General features: G+C 40.6%; 1 protein-coding gene across 4 annotated transcripts in view; it reads right to left on the bottom strand.

Moving 5' to 3' along the window:
- The window catches only part of Nsmce2 (NSE2 (MMS21) homolog, SMC5-SMC6 complex SUMO ligase), a 223,870-nt gene that overhangs the window by 93,754 nt on the left and 108,768 nt on the right, over positions 1 to 21,348 (bottom strand). For 2 of the 4 annotated variants that reach the window (XM_029469824.1, XM_029469825.1), the window contains exon 5: positions 8,343 to 8,420. The exons of the other annotated variants lie outside the window; for them this stretch is intronic. In XM_029469824.1, the coding sequence (XP_029325684.1) occupies positions 8,343 to 8,420 (78 nt within the window). The remainder of the gene's footprint in view (positions 1 to 8,342; positions 8,421 to 21,348) is intronic. 4 annotated transcript variants of the gene reach the window in all.

Genomic DNA, 21,348 nt, shown 5'->3' with positions numbered 1-21,348 from the left:
CTCGAACTCAGAAATCCACCTGCCTCTGCCTCCCGAGTACTGGGATTAAAGGCGTAAGACACCTTTCAAATGGCAAAAATCCACAAGCTAATTAAATGATATTTATTTATTTATTTTTACCAAAAGTAGCTGAGGTGCATAGATGAAAGAATGTAGCATGGAAACTGGAGAAGGTGCTTCTCATCATACACGGACGGCAGTGGCTCAGGATTTGCTACACATAGGAAATACAGGATGTACTGCTGACCTTCCTTCAGCCACTCACAACTAACTGAGCTTCAGAATCTGAAAATCATGCTTTGAGTTTCTTTCTTGTAACGGGGGTGGGGGGGGCATGGTTCATGTGTACAAACTGGGTCCCATTTACAGCCATCCTTGTGATTCAGTTACGTGATGAGGAGTCGTGTTTTGGGGAAATGTTCCACAGCACACTGATGATTCCAATGGTGTGCGGAGACATCATACAGCCATTGTACTTACTCTGAAGGGATACGGAAGACACTGTTTTCACATCCTCAAAAGAGGAAAACAGAGATGCCAGCAGCAGAGGCGTCAGAGTTTGAACTATTGCGTGTAAATATTAATGTCAAAGTAAAAGTAACCAGATATCCAGAAGGACCAAATGACCAGATCAACTGTAAGGTGAAAGAGTTTCCTGGTTTTACTGAGATGGAACTTCAGCCTATAGCCCAGGCTGGCCTTAAGCTTTGGATCCTCCTGTTTCTGCCCCTAAAGGGCAGTGCCTGCATGCTGAGATGAAGGGGAATTCTGGGTGTCGCCTAGCCATTGTTGTGAGAAACACACATCAAGGCAGAAAGCATTTACTTTCTTCTAGGCTTTCTGAGGAGGTTCTCAGATACCAGACAATCACAGAGGCTATTGCAACTCTGACTCCAAGAACAAAACTCGTCAGTAACAGCCAACTAAATGAGTATAGGGAACATTTTACCAAGGCAAAGCAAAATCAGTTCTCCCAAAGAAAACTTGCTTCTTTTTCTGGGTCTCTTCTTGCATGGTGAGACAGTTAGGAAATAGAATTAATAGTTATCTTACAAACCAGACTGCCTGTATGACCTGACACTTTCTAGAGGAAAGGCACACTACTAATTCAGTGATTCCACAGTAGAGATAAGTCATAGGAGCTTGCACACCAAGGAGGATTTTTATCTACAGTTTCTGACCTTCATTTCCCAAGCTACTGTTTGTTGCCCATCGCCCAACTGAAGCAACTTACAAAATCCCCCGAGTAGATTAAAGTTCAAAGTAGGAAGTGGAGAAACAAAGGCCCCCCGTCTATTTGAGAGACACTGCAGGAATCTCCCAAACCCTATCCATAGAGATTCTATCATTTTTGCTGAGAGCAAAAAGAAGAAAAAAAAAAAGACAGAAAGAGAGGAAGAAAGAACAAACGAACACACCCTTCCTTTACAGAGCACACTGTGGCTCTAGTGTGTGCAAGGCTTTGTTTGAGTATGTGGAATTCAGAATCTGCTTCCACATTTAAATTGTCTATAACATAATGACAGTTTAGTATATTTCAAGATCAGGTAACATGCAGCCTATACAAACAAAAGTGAGTTTCCATCATACTTACCTACTGCATTTGTTTGTGAAATCTATATTTACTTAAAGAGAAATGAAGGCCAGGCACCAAAGCCAATCTGGGCTACTGAGCAAGTACCAGGCCAGGTACTACACAGCAAGAACTACTTTTTCAAAACACAACACAACACAATACAACAACAACACACAAACAGCAGTAACATGGGGGAGGGGAGAGTTCTTTCCTATCTGAAATGTCCATACAGAATAGGTGTCACTGATAACTTATCTACAAATCACAGCCTTAAGGACTTATATCTATATACATTATCTCATTTAATCTCTACCAAATCTTTGTGTATGTGTGGTACTTGAGTACTCCCCAGATTCCATAACACCTGGCATGCCCACCATTTCATTCTATGTAATGCTCAAATGGATTATAAAAATTAGATAAAAGCTCTCATTAATAAGGTAATTTAGAAATGAATATGCACACAATGATTTTAAACCATCAAATGTCAAATTAAAAGGCCTGTTATTTTATGCATAACTAAGATGACAAATGCTATCACTAATTCAACATAAAAAGACCAAGATTAGAGATATCAGATATCAGATACCAGATATCAGAAAGTATACACGTTTTATGGGGGCTGGGATCCCCTGGAAGAACAGCCATTGCTCCTAACCACTGAGCCCTCTCTCTGGACCCTTTAAACTCTACTCTCATCAATACACCATTCACAGACATTTTGAGTGACTTTTTTGGTTGTTTTAAGATTACTTTTGGTTATTTTGAAGATTTGAATTATGACTTGATTATTTTTAAAATGTACAGAAGTATACCAAGTTTTCTTTCCGATGTTGGGAGGGTCCAACCCTTGGCCTCACATACTCTAGGCAATAGCTTACACTGGGCTCTATCTAGGCTGGCCTTTCAAATGTATGCTTTAAAACTTCTGCCACACCTATACCTGTCTTAACTTTTACCTCTTTCCATAGTTTCTTTTATCTCCTTTCTTGTTCTGGAGTTTACCCGGGAGTCTTCTCTGTCCCCTGCCTGCTTGTTCTCCTAAGTCAGCTAGGACCACTGCTTTTCTAGTTCCCTGTCCCTTTACTTCCTTCCGGTTTTGCTTCTGCATTGCTTAACTCGCAATTTTCTCTCTATCTTAATGAAGGAATTACTTCCTTTTATAAAATGGTTTTAGTAAACCTTGTCATACCTATGCATTTTGATAAATCATGTACATTTTTAAATTAGTTTTAACTACAATTTCAATGTATCTTCAACTTGAGTTATATATATATACATATACATTATACACACACATATATGTAAATATATATATCAATCAAGTGACTCTAACTTTGGTTGATATTTGACACAGAGTGGATTTTTCTGCATTATGGTCAGATAATATGCTAAGTACGGTTTCAATGTTTTAAATGCCCCTAAATTTTTCTTTGTAATATAGAATGATTCCAGTGTGCTGACTTGGTGAGCTTCTGTAGGCTACAAAGCATTATTAGCATATACTAGCATAATAACATATAGCTAATTAAGCGTGGTGAATCTTGACGTTTGTGGATGTCCATTAGCTCTGAAAGGAATGAGTTCTAAGTTGCAACATCACTGTGGTTTTGCCAATTCTGCTACTTCTGAAACATGTTTTGATGAAAAGCAAGTTTCACGATTGCCACTTGGCAAACATTCACGAATTCTCACGAGTTAAAAAAAAATTCACCTTATATTTTGCTTTAAATTCTCTAACAATATACCCCAACTTTCACCATCTGTTGTTGCCTGTGACATATTTCTAGTGCTGTCTTTTTTTTTTAAGTGCCTTTGGATTAGCTATGGTTGGCTAGAAAGGAGCTTTGCATCCTAGTCTTTTAACAGAGCAGGACAGCCACAGGTGGTGATGAGGATGGCTGGTTTTAATTTTAAACTACATTCTGTTGTTCATGCCTATAAATGGCTTCTCTTCCCTGCTCTTTTTTTTTTTTTTCAGAGTAATTAGGAAAATATTAAAATATTTTCTTGTCTCTTTTTCTAAAAGGGACAAGTTTCTGGGGATGAACGTCACATCTTCCTCTGCCAAGTTCCTATTGATTCCTGCCAGTGCTACAAGAGCACTGAGGAGTCCCATGCAGTTTTCTGTCCTCATCCTGTTGACCAAAACGCTGGGACAACAGTCAGATCCCCGCTACCTGCTCTGTCTTGAGATAATCTGCCAGGACCATCACTGCTTGCTGCTATGTTAACAGCTGATATGCAGAGTTCTCTGACACTTACATGGAGTCCATTATTCTAATTATTTGATTGGCTACAAAATGGCTTCATGGTTGGTATTCCCCTTAAACCCTAATACATCTTTTAAAGTGCTGGTCCACTGTAAGTGAGATTCTGTGTGTGGCTCTCAAAGTCAGATGATCTTTTTGTTTCCCTATAAGGCAGAGCTGTCTCAGCTGGCTGTAAAGAGTGAGTAATAGCCTTCTATTATTCTCTTTCCAGATACTCACTCCCCCTTCCCTTTGCCCCATTCCACTCCCACAGGCCTGCATGCTTATCATTTCTTCATCTTTAAAATGGAACATTTTAATTAGAAATATGTATAAGAGAGGACCTTTCATCACTGTTTTCTTTCTGTGTACTAATAACTCTATTAAAATAGAGCTCACTGTATACTTAGAGGTAGCTATACATAACCTTTCTGAAGATTCAGGGATGCTACAGGCTCTGTTCTTCCTGCTGTTCTTAAGTCCTCTCACACAATTGATAGTAAGCCATTTTGTTCTATTCAGATTCCACCCTTTCACCTAAACTAGAAACATTTGCTCACCTCATGTCCACGTGCAAGAATGTTAAGATTAAGAAAAAGTGTGGGGTTTTCATCATATCTTGGAAAAACAAAAACAACTGAGTGTGGCGTAAAGACCTCTTCTCTCTGTGTGCTCTGTGTCCCAAATATAGTCAGCAGTGACCTCCTGAGGGTGGCTTGACATTGCCAAGAGTTGGACATATAAGCTCTTAGCCACTTCATGAGCATGCATTATATAAAACATGGGGGAAATCTCTTCTTTAGTGTCTGTGTGACTTGCAGAAGCTTCTGGCTTTAGAGCAACACACACACACACACACACACACACACACACACACACACAGCCTACAGGATTGCACAGCAATTCATCAGTGCCTTGAGTCTGCTTCTACTGTAAGGTCAGGGAGTAGCAGTGCACACAGACCGGAACCCCTCAGTTTAGCTTGTAAAGGTTCTAGTTAAAGCCACGCTTTGTAAAGAAGGGCATTTGCAGGACCCCCACTTTCCAGCTGTAAGCAGTGGTAGGGACTTTGGCCTAGTCAATTCACCTGGACACTCCTGCATCAGGAGTCTAGTCATCCTGATTGCCACAGCCTCATCGGCCTCTCTCATGTTAGGTTCTAGTCTCCAGCTCAGAACACAATTTACATTCTTTACACTTTCTTGGCTCCCCCACTGCTGCTTCTTCTATTTTTGTGAGTTTGCCAGGCTAGGTTCTCACACCCTGCTCTCTCATTCTACTTTACCACTGTATTCACATTGCAGTTGCATTTCCTGGGCACCCTCACCCACCTTCTGGCAACCATCATCTAGAGCAGTAGGTTGCAAAGTCTTCTCCAGTACAGTGTTTATAGAGGGATACACTCTTGTCAGTGACATCTCTCACCGGATACTCTGCTTCTCGACTACAGCAACACCCTAAAATCTCAGAGGAGCATTGGAAGCTGGTGGAGCTCTTTCCTACACCCGGGGAACCTGGCTGGGTCCATCTTCTAATGAGTAATACTATTTGACCATTAAGCTGCTTACTACAGAAGTCAGAACTACACTGCTACTAGTCTCAAGGACAGAGATGGCATCGATTGTCCACCAGCATATACATCAAGTGCAGAGTCTAACTCTGTAGCACAAGTGTTTGTTGAAACAATGAATTCATTGAGTCACTGAATTTTATGGTTTCCAGTTTCCTCCTCTCCCTTCCCGTGCTTCCCAGTACACGGTAACCAGCAACTGCTTCAGTGCCTAAGCAGCCCATCCGACTGGCCGCAGTCTCCTCTCCTCCAGCCCCCTTCCTGTGCTGACGCCAGCCTTGCATTTCCAGTCTGAGATCAATTCCTGTCGGGCCCGTGAGATGGTTCAGTGGGCAGACCACGCTCCTTAATCAGCCTGATGACCCAAACTTAACCCACAGTAGAACAGATTCTCTGAAGTCCTCTCATTTCTGCAGACACCAAGTCTGCCTCCCATAATAATTTTGCACATGACATAAAAGTCACTCCCTCATGTGCGTGCCTCTGTGTGTGTGTGTGTGTGTGTGTGTGTGTGTGTTCTGACAAGGTTTCATGTAGCTTGGCTGATTTTAAACTATGTGGCCAAGATTGGCTCCTGCTCCTCCTGCCTTCACTTCCTACACGCTGGAATTACAAGCACACACTACAATATCAGCTTCTACAAGAACTGATTTTGTATCCAGCACTCCTTTAAGCTGGAAGAACAATTCATATGACACTGTAAGAAATTCTTGATGTTTAAAAGACACACTGAAAACTTGTGTGACATTTCCCTCAAGGTATTCTACAGTTCCCCATTACTGATTCTAGTCTACATAATAACTGCACCCCTATCTGTTTCCTCAGCTACACCAAAACATTTCATGGATAGGCTAGTAGCTCCCCACGCCACCTCCCGCCTCCCCCGCAAGTTATAGCTCAGCGTTATACAGAGTTCCTGGCAGAGAGTATCCACTCAGTAAACATCTGGTGAGTGACTGAGTTCAAACATTACTGACCATGGGAATACAGACACTGTTTGGATTATTGCAGCCTAGGAATCTGAAGACAGTTTGGATCCACAAGTGGTATGCAGGGCTCACTTTACTCAACATTTTGTGTACATACATTTTTAAAAAGAATCATTTTCAGACTGTCAAAAATTGCTAATCCTAAAATTTAACATGTTCCTGCTAGGAGGTATTTGGTTAAAAGTGGAGATATCCAAGTATATTATATATTAACTATAATATATATAAGCGACATAAGCAAACACATAGGAGTTTGCTTAATGACTTTACAAGTAAAACCTCTACCAAAAGGGAGCAGGAATCAGAGGAGATAGAAAGCTGTGGGAGACTGAGGAAAAACAGATGCCAAAAAAGAATTCAGAAACCCAGATGAGCTGAGTACAACCTCTGCCTACTCTGGCACCATAGAGGTCCTGGTGAAGCCATGCATGCCAGGTTGGAGTCAGGAAATAGGATGTCAGTCTAAAGATAGCACTACCATTCTGAAATTGTTTTTCAGTGTGCCCTAATGCTGCCCAGCTTCAGAACAGTCCTGTTCCACACTTGAGCTGTCCTAAGTCTAGGGAATCCCTTTTCAGACCCTAATCTTCAACGAAGGAAAGAGACACAGGACAAGGTAAATAGTTGCCTGGGCCCCTACGTAGGATGGAAGGAGCAGAGACCAGAGTGGCATGTGGTGACATGCATGTATCACACGCATGTGACCTCTTGGTTGACCTTTGTCTCTTTCTACTCCTTGGTCTTCTCCTTACGGCACAGCTTAGGTACTTTCCTATTTGTAGGATCTGGATCATTTATATGCACCTTAACAAAAAGAAGGAATTCAAGTTCTAAAAGAAATGCAGGTAGTTTCAAGAGTCTTATGCATGTAAACAGTATATTCATTTTCTCATTTACTTAAAGGGCCATAATTTTCCTTTTCAAACAACAGGAACATTTCTCCTACTATCATATAACATGATTCACTGCCTAGTTTGCTTTTAATGGTGCTGAAGGCTGTACTGTAAAGTAATGCACTGACCGCTCTGAGTGGTGCTGACAGACTGACTTGGAGTGTATGCATGCCACCTGGCCTGGTGTCCTCAATAGTTCAGATGTCCTGCTGTGAAGCAAACTCTGCTACAAAGGATCCAAACTAGACCCTTTTCCTTAGTTTCATTCTTTATCCAACAGAAACAGGAAGCCACAAAATGAGGAATTTGGTCAAAGGGCCTAGAGTAGCTAATTATCATCTAAGTAGTCAAGAATGGTCCATAACTATCTGGTAGCAATTCAATCAGTACCCTAGAACAGCTTTGTAGTTAACCGTGGGGATGGAGAGAAGCCTCAGCAGCTTCTTACAGCCATTAACAGCTCTGCAGGGTTTATTTTGTTACAGCGTTCCAACTGTATCAATACCACTGTGACTATAAGAAACAAGTATGTTTTGAAGAATTTACTTCTTACAAAGTAAATTCTAAGACTGCATTTAGCTGTCCTACCTGCAGTGCTTCCAGTCTCACTTCCCGGGTAACCCTCACTCTCAGGCACATCTGGAGGGTGTGAGCCGATCCCTGCCTGACCTAGGCGTGCTTCTGACCAACTTATGGTGAAATTTAATGATGAGTCATTTCACTTGGGCACTATGGGGAGAGGGAATATGGAGGAGGACAATGACACTTAACATCCTAGGCAATAACAGTTACTACACGCGACAACCATTTCTAAGACCCACAAGACTCTGGCTTTCCCCCTGTTGGCTATACTGGTGCCATTTTGGCAAGAAATTGTTATTAAAGATCTGTCAAAATCTGGCTCAAGTTCCACTGTACTCAAAGATAAGCTGAGCAAGTTATAGAGACCTTGTGCTTTATTCTCATCTATAAGGATACATAGAACTTAATCCCTTTTAAATTCTGTGGTGCTGTTCTGAGGAAAGAGAGACAGATGAGAGTGAAAGAAAAAAAATCTATAACCTCGTTCATTGCCTGCTCTACTGGAATCCTTATTCGGGTCGAATTCACTGTGTCTTCCATCTTCTTTGGGTTTCACTACTGCAAGAGAGACGAGGTTAGGAAGTGACTTGACCATAACACCAGGGTCAGTGTTGACAATGAAATGAGAGCCAGGGAAATGGTGAGATCAGAACTGGAATAAATCACTGAAGGTCTTCATAAGATGGCACCTACAATAGATGACCCATGCACACAGGTGTGGAATTTACAAACTGAATAATACTCACCCAGAAGAGCTACTGTCACCAAGACAATGACTTAATAATAACTCAAATGTACACACTACTTATGTTGCTGTCATTCTGAAAGAACCCTGTAACTTTCCCAGGCTCATCTTCTTGCCTGGGTCCAGCAAGGGTTGATGCCGAGTGCTGGGACAACAGATGGGTGTCACCACAGCAAAACTGAGAAGTTCTTAACATGTTGTGTTTGGGAAGAAGTATTCTGATAAAGTGTTGGATAGCAGAGAATCATTGCTCATGACAGTGGTGACAGGATAGAGATTATATACCAAGAGATTCCTACAAGGAAATGTTTGCCTCAAAGAGCCTCTCAGATTCTGTTTGCCATATTACTAACTGGACCCAGGAATGCAGAATTACTCTAACAAAACTCACAAAGACACCGATGCATCAAAAGAGTAAAGAAGGTGGCTTTATTAATCGGTAGTGAACAATAGAAGAATGGGGCACATCTGTATCAGCTGTGGGAGCTAGCTTCCTGGGAAGGCAAATAGCCAGAGCAAGGCCTGGTGTGCATAGAAGCAAAGCAAGTGCAATGAATCACGAGGAATTACAGTGCATGCATGCACAAGGCTCTGGGAAACAGGGCTGTGTACCGGCCCAGCCAACCGAATGCTTCCCTCAACCTGGCAGGTGCTGATGGTCTGGCCATGCTGTTAAGAACTCTTCAATTAATAGCCTTTCTTTGTTCTAGTTTGGAGATAGCAAGCTCTCTTCTGATGAACACTCTACATACATGTGACTGAGCATACATGTGTCCGTTTCACATGTTAACATCTTCAGTTAGAGTATAGTCAAATTTTCCTACTCATAGTGATCACTTCAGTGCACAGCTGATGATATGGTTGCATGGCAAAGTGCCTGCACCACATATATAAGCAACAGCAAAAAACAACTACCGAGCCCAGACCATATCATCTCTTTGCAATCTATTAGGTATTCACTTCTCAGTTCAATCATTTCCAGTGCATACTTTCAGTTTGCTGTATTCTGGGAGAAAGAGGGTTAACCACATGGTGGACTCTGCATTGCCTACAGTTCCACAAAGTGCTGGTTAAATCCCAAACAAACAATATTTACTGTGTTGGTTTTATTACCACTGCTGTGCCAAAGCAATGTAACATCTCAAAGTGTTCTAAGAGAATGCTTATGTGTGGGTGTCTTTGTTCCTCTTCAGGTTCATTCATTCATTTGTTCATATTTCACTAGTATTTACAGTTCTTCTATCATGTACTAGGAATTATCAGGTACAAGAAATACAGAGATAAACATGTCATTGTCTCAGTCCTTTGAAGGGCCTAGAGTCTAACAAAGAAGCATAGTTATTTAAGAGAAAGGGAGAAAGAAAGAAAGAAAGAAAGAAAGAAAGAAAGAAAGAAAGAAAGAAAGAAAGAAAGAAAGAGAGAAAGAAAGAAAGAAAGAAAGAGAGAGAGAAAGAGAGAAAGAAAGAAGAAAAGGAAGGAAGGAAGAGGAAGAGAGAAAGAAAAGAAGTACTGTGTTACATAGCGGGGGAGGGAATACTTTCTATGTAGGGGTAGAGATAGAAGATCTAATTTTTTTAAAAGTAGATTCTAAAAAGTAGTAAACATTCATGACTATTTAAGGCATAATACCAAAAAGAAGTCTTTCTTTCTCCATTATAGTTTCAAGAATAGCTTCCATTAGTAGTTCATGAGTTCTAGGTATTTTTCTATGTACATGTAGCATAAACTTATTTTTATGTAAATATAAACAAAAATGTATATACTTATATACACACATAGTTTTCATATACTACAACCCTACTTACAGAAACATAAACTTATCATTTATATAAAACATAAAATAGCTCACATTATATCCATATTTTTGCTAACTTTTACATTGAATTATATATTGTTAATTATAATAATAAAGATAGTAAATATATACAGAAAAGCATACAGAAATATTTATTTAGCTTAAAAGAGAATTATTTATATAGCTACTACCAGGTCAATAAATAAAAAATTCTAGCACTCACAATTCTTTGCTTCTAACACCCTGCATGCCTGACCTGAATTTTATGGTGATCTTTTGCCAGCTTTCTGTGCAGTCTTATCATCCCCAGGCCCAGGAAGTCAACATCTGCCTGCATGTCCTTAGGGTGAAAGCAGCTTTATTCTTCTGCGTGCTCTCTTTCTTTTAGAAAAAATTTTTACTTTCCCAAAATAAGGGTGGGATTGTGATTTGATTTTAATAGCAAGACATCTTTGTTCTACGCCTGAGCAGGGAGGACTGCGAGCTGGGGACTGAGCAGGGAGAAGCTGGGGATGGCAGGAAGATGAGGAGATGAGAGTGCTTACTTGTTGAGGGTGTTTTCATAAACATACATTTAATAATTTCAATGCTTTCAGTAAGATGGTTGCTCAAATACCCTATATGTGGGATCTCCAGGAAAGAACCCTGTTACTTCTTTGAACTTCCTGTCAGAACTATGGAGTAATGGAGATTCTTATCCAGGTGATTATAGCTCCTAAGGAGTTGGGAGAGATAAGCAGTTTGATTTTCCACAGTACAAATAGTGAATATGCAATAAAAACAAAGACAGCAAGGAAAGGAGTGTCCAATTAGTCCTTTCCTGGAAAAGTTTCAATCGTCTTCTCTGCACATACATAGAAAACATGAAGGAGTCTGAGGTAATAAAAAGATAAAATTTAAATTCTTTGACATAAATTTCCAACACATTGTCAAGTGACAAGGGAAGGCTGTGAAATGGTGTGTATATATAAAATAGCAGTCTGTCTATGCACCCATCCATTTTTCTACCATGTATGTATGTAGACATGCCTGTGCATATTCCTGTTCATACTGAGAAATGACGGTGAGAGCACACAGCAGTCGCCACATTTATGAACTGGATTTGGGAAATTCCAGTTTGAAATATTCTGTATAATATCTGGTTAAAATGTATATTGGCAAGTGCAGTAGTGCACACCTTTAATCCCAGCACTTGGGAGGCTGAGGCAGGCAGTTCTGAGTTTGAGGTAAGTCTGGTTTACACAGTGAGTTCTAGGACTGCCTGAGTTACATAGTGAGACTTGAAACATCACTCCTAAAGTATATTACTTCTATATCTAGGAAAAAGCAAATTAATAACTTATCTCAAAGGGGAAATGTCTACAATAAAAATGGACCAGAAAATAGAAATTATTGGGGAAAGCTTTTGAGGGAAAGTAGGACTGTGCAGCTGTGTGACTAGCAGAGATGAACTGAGAAGATAGGAGGCAAGGAGCAGACATTAGAGAGGAAATGGAACCTGAAAAGCTACATAAAGTGGTTGCTTAGCATCCAAAGCATTCCCAAAGCATCCCCAGTACCTCAATCAATCAATCAATCAATCAATCAACCAACCAACCAATCAATACTAAACAAACCCATCTGGTTCATGCTAACTCCAATTTGTATCAAAATCATGATGAAGAGGATTTAACAGAGTCACAATATAAAATGTGAATCCTTCTAAATTAGAGTTTTATAACCAGTTAAAGGAAACTAGAGATGATACAAGGGAGTAACAGGTTATAACAGGAATGCTTAGGAGTAGTTTGCATAAAAAATGAGAAAATCTAACTTCTCAGAACTACAGGCAGAGGCCATTAAAGTGGTAAAGAATTCCAGATATCAAAAAGCTCAAGAACTATGACATGGAAGTGAGCACCACACTCAGGCTCTGTACTTTTCTGTAAGGTCCTATTCTCCTAGAAGATCACAGGGATGGCAAGTGTATCACTTAGACTCCTGAATTAGTTACAACTCTGGAAAGGCTTTCTGCAATGTAGCTGATCACCATCATGAGAGAATCTCATGTACCTGCGAGTTCCTGTAAGAGAATAACTTATTCACCAATAGTCTTTCAGTCTCGACTATCAATAAACTTTGGAAATTGTATTACATTTATTTGTGTGTGTGTGTGGAAGGGTGGTAGGGAGAAGGGATGGACGTGGGTACCATTGTGCACAGGCACCACAGTGCATGTGAAGAGATCTGAGGACAACTTGTAAGAGTCAGTTCTTTCCTTCCATCAGATGAGTCCTGGAGATCAAGACCAAGGCTGTCAGGCTTGGCAGCAAGTACCCTTCCCTATGAGCCATTTCACCAGCCCAAGACTACTTTCTTTAAAGAATGTTAAGAATATTTCTACACAGAATACTTTAAAGCAGAACAGCGGGAACACACACTTCTGCTGTGTAGCAAAAGAAGATGTGCGCGGTGCAGATGATGAAGACTGTCTATGAATTGTGAACTGCTGACGGTGGAGATAAAGGACACAGGCTACTGTGCCTTGGTTGTGTCTGAAATCCTCCATAATAAAAATGGGCACATGCTTAACTTTGTACCTAATAAGGAACATCACAGGGCTATTAACAGTACTGACCTAAATGTGTAATCCAAACACTGAGCTGTCAAGAGTTTGTGACTCTTACTTGCTTGACAATAACAAACTTTATAGCAGACAATAATCCTACCAGGTGCTATGTTTAAACACAGCACTTTCATATCCATTAGCTCAACTGATCTTCATGATCAAACTGAGGGGAAGAATCGGTAACATTCTGATTTGTAAAGAAGAAACACACAGTTCAGTGCATTCATTTACTTCTCTGGCACTTACTCAACACCTTCTTTATACCAGAAGGTCAGTCCTAGGTGTTAAGAAATAGAGGGAAGTGTGGCTCCTTTTGTCAGCAGTGGACAGCACAGCAGAGGCATCAGGCACAGTTGGTAATTCCATCGTGAGAGCTACGCTACAGAAAAGCAAGCTGAAGTTTTATGAGATCGCACTGATGCACAACACAGCACTGGGTTTGGCTAGAGTGCAGCTTGTCCTTTCTCCTGTAACAAAATGCTGGCCACAGCTTCTTACACTGATTAGCTGTGAGTGGGTTTAGACTCAGGGTACAAACATGCAACAAGGAACTTGATGGAAGCCCTGCAGTAACACAAAGGGAACATGGTTTCTGATCTAGGTGGGGAAGGCAGGCTGTGAATAAGCAGCTGGTCTCTGACAGCTTGCCAACACTGAAGGAGAAGAGCTACATACAAAGTCTCACACACATTAATAACTGCTCCTAAAATGCAGTTTTGTTCTGTGCTGGTCAAACCACACAACAGCAATATGGATGATGTAGGCTATCATTCCTCTGCCAAATCTTTACCATGTGGCTTGGGACCTCAGCATCAGATCACTAGTGCCTGCCTATAGAACATAAATGGGTATCTTCCTAACATATCCTATGATTCATGCCTCTTCCCTGAGACAACAGGTTTATTCTATGGAACAGTTCTATACATCTACGCTCTCAAAGATTCTATAAAATAATACCTTAAAAAGTTAATGGCCAGGACAGTGCATATTAAATGCAAGATCAGATGTTGTAATTTTTTTCTGTGCTATGGAGTCCAGAGCCTCCAATGAACTACATCTGAAATTCTAAGATGTTATAATTTGTAATCAACCACCAGTTTAAATCATGATTTTGTTCAATGCTTAATCCTCTATTTCAAAGTCTCATAATTTTGCTGCTGATCCAGATATGTTGACCTACTATGTATAGGCTCAGTGACCAGTTAGTAAATGTGGATTCCTCTACTAGAATTAATAACCATACTTGCTGCTCTCAGCTCTCTAAGAAAGATGGCTGGTAAGATCCTACAGACATAGGCCTTGATTTTGTTTTGCCTCTTCTCCCACTGGGGGAATGTCTTTAGTTTTAGGTACTTGTTTCAGATCATTTTGCCCTACTGCACTGAGATTTAATTTATCTAGACTGGCCATTTCTTTGTCTTTTCTTCATTGTTTAATAAAAAATAAAGAAAAAAGTGTTAATGAGCAGTTTCGAGTAGTCACATTATTCATCATTCAATATTCATATAAGGACAAAAAACAGGCAAAAGCAAGACAGTTGTTTAGATTTTTATGAGCTAGAAGAGCCATAGTTGTTCTTATCCGCAGTTACCCAAGGGGAAACCGGATTTGACTTTCTATGACAGAAGATTTAACTGGCTGCAATTTAGAAAATGGTACTCTTTGGGCCAAAGTGGTGGCAGACATCTGTCCTGTGCTCTGGAGGCTAGGACAGGATGCTCTGAAGTTGTGGCCAGTCTGGGCTACACGATGAGATTTGAAGGAAGGAAGGAAGGAAGGAAGGAAGGAAGGAAGGAAGGAAGGAAAGAAAAGAAAAGAAAAGAAAAGAAAAGAAAAGAAAAGAAAAGAAAAGAAAGAGATGAAGAGAAAGAGAAAGAAAGAAAGAGAGAGAGAGAGAGAGAGAGAGAGAGAAAGAAAGAAAGAAAGAAAGAAAGAAAGAAAGAAAGAAAGAAAGAAAAAAAGAAAGAAAGAAAGGGAGAGAGAAAGAAAGGGAGAGAGAAGGAGAGGGCAAGGGAGAGAGAGGGAGGGAGGGAAAGGAGGAAGGATGGAAGGCAGGCAAGGGAAGGAAAAGCAACAGTAAGAAACAGAGAGAGAAGGGAGAGAGAGGAAAAAGATGTCAGGATTTCTGTCTTTATAGAATTAAGGAGCCTCATAAAACTAGAAGGACTTGTTAGGGGAAGGCTGGCCGGGAGGAAAGGAGAATCACATTTTTGAGAAAGTTTCTGAAAAGTACGAAGATATTCTGAGCTGTGCTTGGAATCCCAGCACTTGAGAGGTGGAAAGAGGTCAGCTTCGATGTTTCAAAAAACAAAACATACACACATCACACATCACACGCACACGTGCACGCCCACACCCACCAAAAGACATTCTGATACTTAGATAACTCTGCCCAAAAGCTACATTTGGAGTTGATAACACTGTTATAAGAGTCTGAACAGGTAACTGAAGTAGTTTGCAGCATCACCAGGTTTTCATGTGGAGTCAGACCTAGAGGCATACATGGGCTCTAAGCACGTGGTCTTCCACTGAGCTTACACACCAATCTATTTTAATTTAGATCACCAAGGATAATCAAGCAATAGAATGCTTCAGCAACTAAAAATATATAACTAACTATAACAGAAAGGAGGCTCCTGATTTTTTTTAATCCAGGCTTTTTAAACCATAAGTGCCCAGACAGAGAAGTAGAACTAGAGAGAAAACGCTGGAGTAGTCTGGGGAGATGCTCTACTTTATCTAGTTTGGAGCCACTGGCACCTGAAATCCTCCCAGCACGCCTAGCTTTGTATAATGCATCTTCAAAGAGAAGCGCTTCTATAGGGGCCTCAAACACAGACTGCTTCAAACCAAAGCTGATTTGTTTTCATTCTTTCCCTCCTGTCAGACCCTCTCCACATTCTAATTCTCACTATTGGTAGAATGCATACACAAGAAAATCCATTAGGAAAGAGGTTAAACTATTCAACTATTATCTCTCCCTCCCTCTCCATACACCCACAACTCACAGTGTTGGGGACTGAACCCAACCCATGCTAGATAAGTGTCTGTCACTGAGCTGTAATCCAGCACCAAATGACCAAAATGTGCTTCTTTTATCTGATCAAAGGCAGGTGTGATTTTGGAAAAAGTAGGAGCCCTTTGAGTAAGCAGGCTGGGGTGATATGGCTGAACCACAGGATGAGGGTTAGTGTTGAGAAACCACCATACTCCCTTCTCCAGTGGCTGGACAAGTTCACATTCCTACTGCAGCGATTAAGGGTCCCCTTTGTCCCTCTGCCAGCATTTGTTAATTGTTTTCCTAATGATTACCATTCTGACTGGGGAAGGTGGAATCTCAATGCAGTTTTGATGTACATTTCTCTGGTAGCCAGTGAAGTAGACTTTTTCTCCCCTTTTCATGTTTAGTGGACATTTGTATTTCCTCTTTTGAGAGCTGTTGTTAATTTCATTAGCCCGTTTGTTGATTGGGCTGCTTGGTTTCTTGTTTGTTTTTGTTTTTTAGCTTTTGAAATATTCTAGGTTTTAATCTTCTATAAGGTGGATAGCTAGCAGGAGTTTCCTCCCATTCCGTAGGATGTCTCTTGATCAACTGTTCTTTTGCTGTGGAGAAACTTTTTACTTTCCATTGCTGGCTTTATTTCCTGAGCGACTGAAGCCCCATTCAGAAAGTCCCTACTCATTCCTGCATCTTCAAGTGTTTTCCCCACTTTCCCCTCTAACAGTCTTAGCATTTGTATATTAACAGATTTGATCCATCTGCAGTTGACTTTCATGCAGAGCAAGATATGGGGCTCTAACTAGTTAAATAATAGCATTCATCAAGGAACAGAAATGTGGGAGCAAAGCAAGCATGGGCTTCAGTTCTAGGCTTGAGTTTTGGTCCTGCCTCCCAGAAGCTTGTGACTTAGGCTCCTGAGCTTCTGTCTCCCGCTTGTGGAAATGTGAACAGCTCAAAAGACTGTTAGGTGACCTCAAAGGTTATATAAGAGAAGGAGTTTAGCATGGAGCCAGGTACACAATGATTGGCAATCATGCTGGAGGTCACCTGCCACAACTGGCCTGTTGCTCCCTCAATGTGCCCCATGACTGACAAAGATAACAGATGCTGTCAGCTCTCTTTGGCTGACTGTATACACCATTTCTTTAGCCTCAGATGCCCTTTCTAGCTTTCTCCCATGCAATCCTATCTAGGCTTTGAGGCCCAGATCACATGTCAATGCTTCCAGGAAGTCTTCCCTTCATTCTTTGCTCAAAACTCCATCATGCACCCTTTGTGTCTTCTTAGTACAGTGCTTGTCGCCTTACTTCAGGACCTGTTACACATTACCTGCACTGAACTGTGAGCATTGCCAAGGTAGGAGTTTCCCTTCGTTTTATTCTCAGTAATTGCACTGAAAGGATATCATAAATGTCAACTGTTTGAGGATATAAATGTTTGATAAAAAAACTTCCAAAAGGAATAACATTTTACCAATGTAAAGTACTAATTACTTATGTCAAGCTTTGAAGTAATTTTTAGAAAAAAATCTGAAAATATTATTGATTTTATTTAATTTTAACAATGTATAAGACAATAAAGAAATTATCTAAAATTTTGTAATGTTTGATACTTAAGACTTAATGCATAAAACAAGATATTGTTCTAAAACTATCAAAATAACTTAAAGAAGCTGATGACACCAATTATTACCATAAATGACCACCAAACGAATAAGACACTATGCTGATACCAACTTTCCAAATACACACTTCCAAGAAACAGACTAAGGAAATACACAAGTTAACATTGCTATTTTTAAGTAAGGGGATTATAAGCATCTTTTTGCCTTCTTTTCTTAAATGAATTTTTTATAATAGACATCTTATAGCCATAAAAGTAATTCAAGAAAGATCTGATTAAAGCTTAACTGGATTTGAAAACATCCAAGGGTTTGGTAGCAAAGCAGAGGCTTCTAGAGTCTTAACATCACTCATAGTGCAACTGTGCGGACATGGTGAAATATCTGAACTGAAGAGCTAAGCTGCGGCACAGACAAGGACACTAATCCAAGTGGTCCCAGCTCTAAGGAGACAGTGGTGTGAACAGATGTCTGTGGGTAACCTGGCGGCTCTGGACTGGATGAGCTGCTGGAATCTAGCTCTGTGCCTCTTCTACCTGCTGTGTGACTGTCACCCCTCTGAGTGACAGGTTCCGTGCCTACAGACTGGGGAACATGTCCACACTCACTATTGTCTGAGGAAGCAACACAAATACCCTTCTATCAAATGTCTACCCTAGCAGACATGGTGGAACCTGGTACACCCCAGTCATCTTGGCACTATGGGGAAGCAGAGAATTATTGTGGATTTAAGGGCAGCCTAGGATGGATATCAAAACCCTATCTCAAAACACAAGCAAAGCAAAGCAAAGCAAAGCAAAGCAAAGCAAAGCAAAGCAAAGCAAAGCAAAGCAAAGCAAAGCAAAGCAAAGCAAAGCAAAGCAANAGCAAAGCAAAGCAAAGCAAAGCAAAGCAAAGCAAAGCAAAGCAAAGCAAAGCAAAGCAAAGCAAAGCAAAGCAAAGCAAAGCAAAGCAAAAGGCCTTCTGTGCTCTGCCACTGTGTCCCCACCTTTAGTTACACGCTCTCTCCACAGCCAAGGACCTTCCTTTTCTGGTGGATCTTGAAAAAGTTCTTTTAAAGCTCCAGGCCTGGGTATATTTGAAAGTAAATGCACAGAACAACTGGACCACAAAGTCTGAGCTCTCTTCACAGGAGGCCTTTGGGCAGGAACATGTCTCCAGAGTGCAGTAGCTCAGTTTCTAGCAGGTCAACTTAACATGCCAAGAAAAAAACCCAGGACAAAATTCTGGATTCTGAATTATTCATTTATTTGTAGACATAAAAACTGAATGGAGCCCAAATACACTTGGGCATGCTATATAGAGACAACACCAAAACCACAGGATATAGGAGTTAATGAAAAGTCTATCAAAACTCATCTTTTGGAAATTATTACTTGAAAAATAAAAAAGCCAGTAATGATCTGGAAACGCCTTCAGATAAAGTGTGTTATTTTTACACCACATCAAGCACTATGATGATCTGTCTACAATTGTCAAAAGCTCCACTACACTCCCTGATAGAGAAAAGAAAATGTCTTTGGAGACAGTTTTGCTCAGTAAATAAGTTTAACTTGCTACCACGTAAAATTTCTCTTGGAAATCAAACTGAGAAATGAAAACTGAATCCCTTGCTAACTAAAACAAATATACTCTGACAGGTGACCCAGTGACATGTGGCTGGGGATGGACTGCCCTAGGGGATGCCTTGTCCTTCTTCTCAGCACTGACTTTTCCTTCTCCACCTCTTCTGTAGCTCTCAGGAATCCTGACAGCTGACCGTGAGCCAGGCTAAGGAAGACTTAGCTGGTCAGTGGTGCTGACTACCAGAACAGCTGGGCTGGAGGTGAGAGACTCAGGATGGAAAGAAGTTCTTAGAGAACTTAAAATAATGCAACAGTGGACAGAGGACCATTGCTGTTCATGGAAGCAAACCTTTCTTTTGGCTAAATTGATTCCTGAAACTGGCCCCTAAGCCTCTTCAAGTGACAAAGCCCAATGTGTAATAAAACCTGACTTCAGGTTTGGAGGAAAAATGTAAATATCAAATGTAAAAATGTAAAATATCAAATTCTCAGACTCACCACAGGATCAGCAGATACAGCCTGCTAAAGACATGCTGCCTGTGAGGTAAACCACACTACCTCTCTGGATGGAGCCACTCTGTTTTACTTCCCTTTAATCCCAGCACCAGGGAGGGAGAGGCATTCAGAACTCTGTGAGTTCAAGACCAGCCTGGTCTACATACATTGTGAATTCCAGGACAGCCAGGAATCATGTACAGAGACCCTGTCTGTAAGTAATTGAGTAAGTTAGTAGAATGAAAAATAAAATAAAATTGTAAAAGGGAGGCTGAGGGCATAGCTCAGTGGATAAGACTTCCAGTGCATGGGTAAAGGGAGGCTGAGGGCACAGCTCAGTGGATAAGACTTCCAGTGCATGGGTAAAGCCCTGGGTCCACTTCTTAGTACCAGGAAACAACAGCGGAATAGTTTTTAACTGTGAAACAAATAAAACCCTGTCATTTGCACAATGTGGGTAGATCTTTAGTAGGCTGAATGAAACAAGGACACAGAAAGACAAATACCACCTTATGACTCATTTATGAAAACCAGGAAGTCAATCTTGTATGATGGTACAGTGGTCACTAGAGTTACAGAAGGAAAAGAGAGACTTACAAGGGAAACTAAAAAAGAAGGGTGCTAGAGGAGGATAGACAGTAGAAGGGACTGGGGTATAAGAAAGGTAAATGGCTATGCCCTTTGCCTGGAAGAAGAACAAGAAAACTCATTAAGCTGAACAATATATGTTAAAAAGTACTTTTAAAGTAATTTCAATATTAAAAATAATTACTGTTTATAATGGGGTTTGGGTGGTAGTCAGTAAGGGCTGGGGTAGGAGTGAAGTCTGTGTGTCCCTAGTCATAGCATTTTAGCATTAACTATGTAAACATGGGTCCGCAGAGATGGCTCAATGGTAAAGAGCGTTAGCTGTTTTTCCAGAGGACCCACGTCTGATTTCGTGAACCTACATGGCAGCTCACAAGCATCTGTATCTCCAGTTTCAAAGACTCCAACCCTTCTGGAGAAGCACTCTTCTGAACTTTGTGTATATTAGACACTCAAGTAGTACACAAACACATGTAGGCCAAACACCAGGAACACATAGAAAAAAATGGTGCAAATACAGTTCACCAATTGAAGCATTTATAATGAAGGTTTTTACCTTCAATAACAAATAGACAAAAGACTCAAACCAGTGTTTCTCATAAGATACAGGAATGAGCAAGAAATATATGAAAATACCACGACAGAAATGCAAATGCAAATCACAAGAGGATATCACCATGCTCCACTTAAAGGAGTCATTATCAAAGGGAAAAAGTAGCTAGTATTCGTGAGCATGTGGGGCAAAGGATACTCTTGCACACTGTTCTAGGAGTGAGAACTTGTACAGTCATTACAGAAGCCAGTATGGAGCTTCCTAAAAATAAAACAGGCCCAAAGGTAGAACTACCATATATGATCCAGCAATCTCATCTCTATGTATAAAAATCAAGGTCAGCTGTTCTCCCAGGTCCAATACAACATTATCTGCAATAGCCAGCATATCTTCCAATAGATGTGCGCTCTCTCTCTCTGTCACACACACATACACACACACACACACACACACACACACACACACACACACACACACACAGAGAGAGAGAGAGAGAGAGAGAGAGAGAGAGAGAG

Source organism: Mus caroli, chromosome 15, assembly GCF_900094665.2.
Source record: "Mus caroli chromosome 15, CAROLI_EIJ_v1.1, whole genome shotgun sequence".
Lineage (NCBI taxonomy): Eukaryota > Metazoa > Chordata > Mammalia > Rodentia > Muridae > Mus > Mus caroli.
This window is presented reverse-complemented; position numbering and strand designations above follow the sequence as displayed.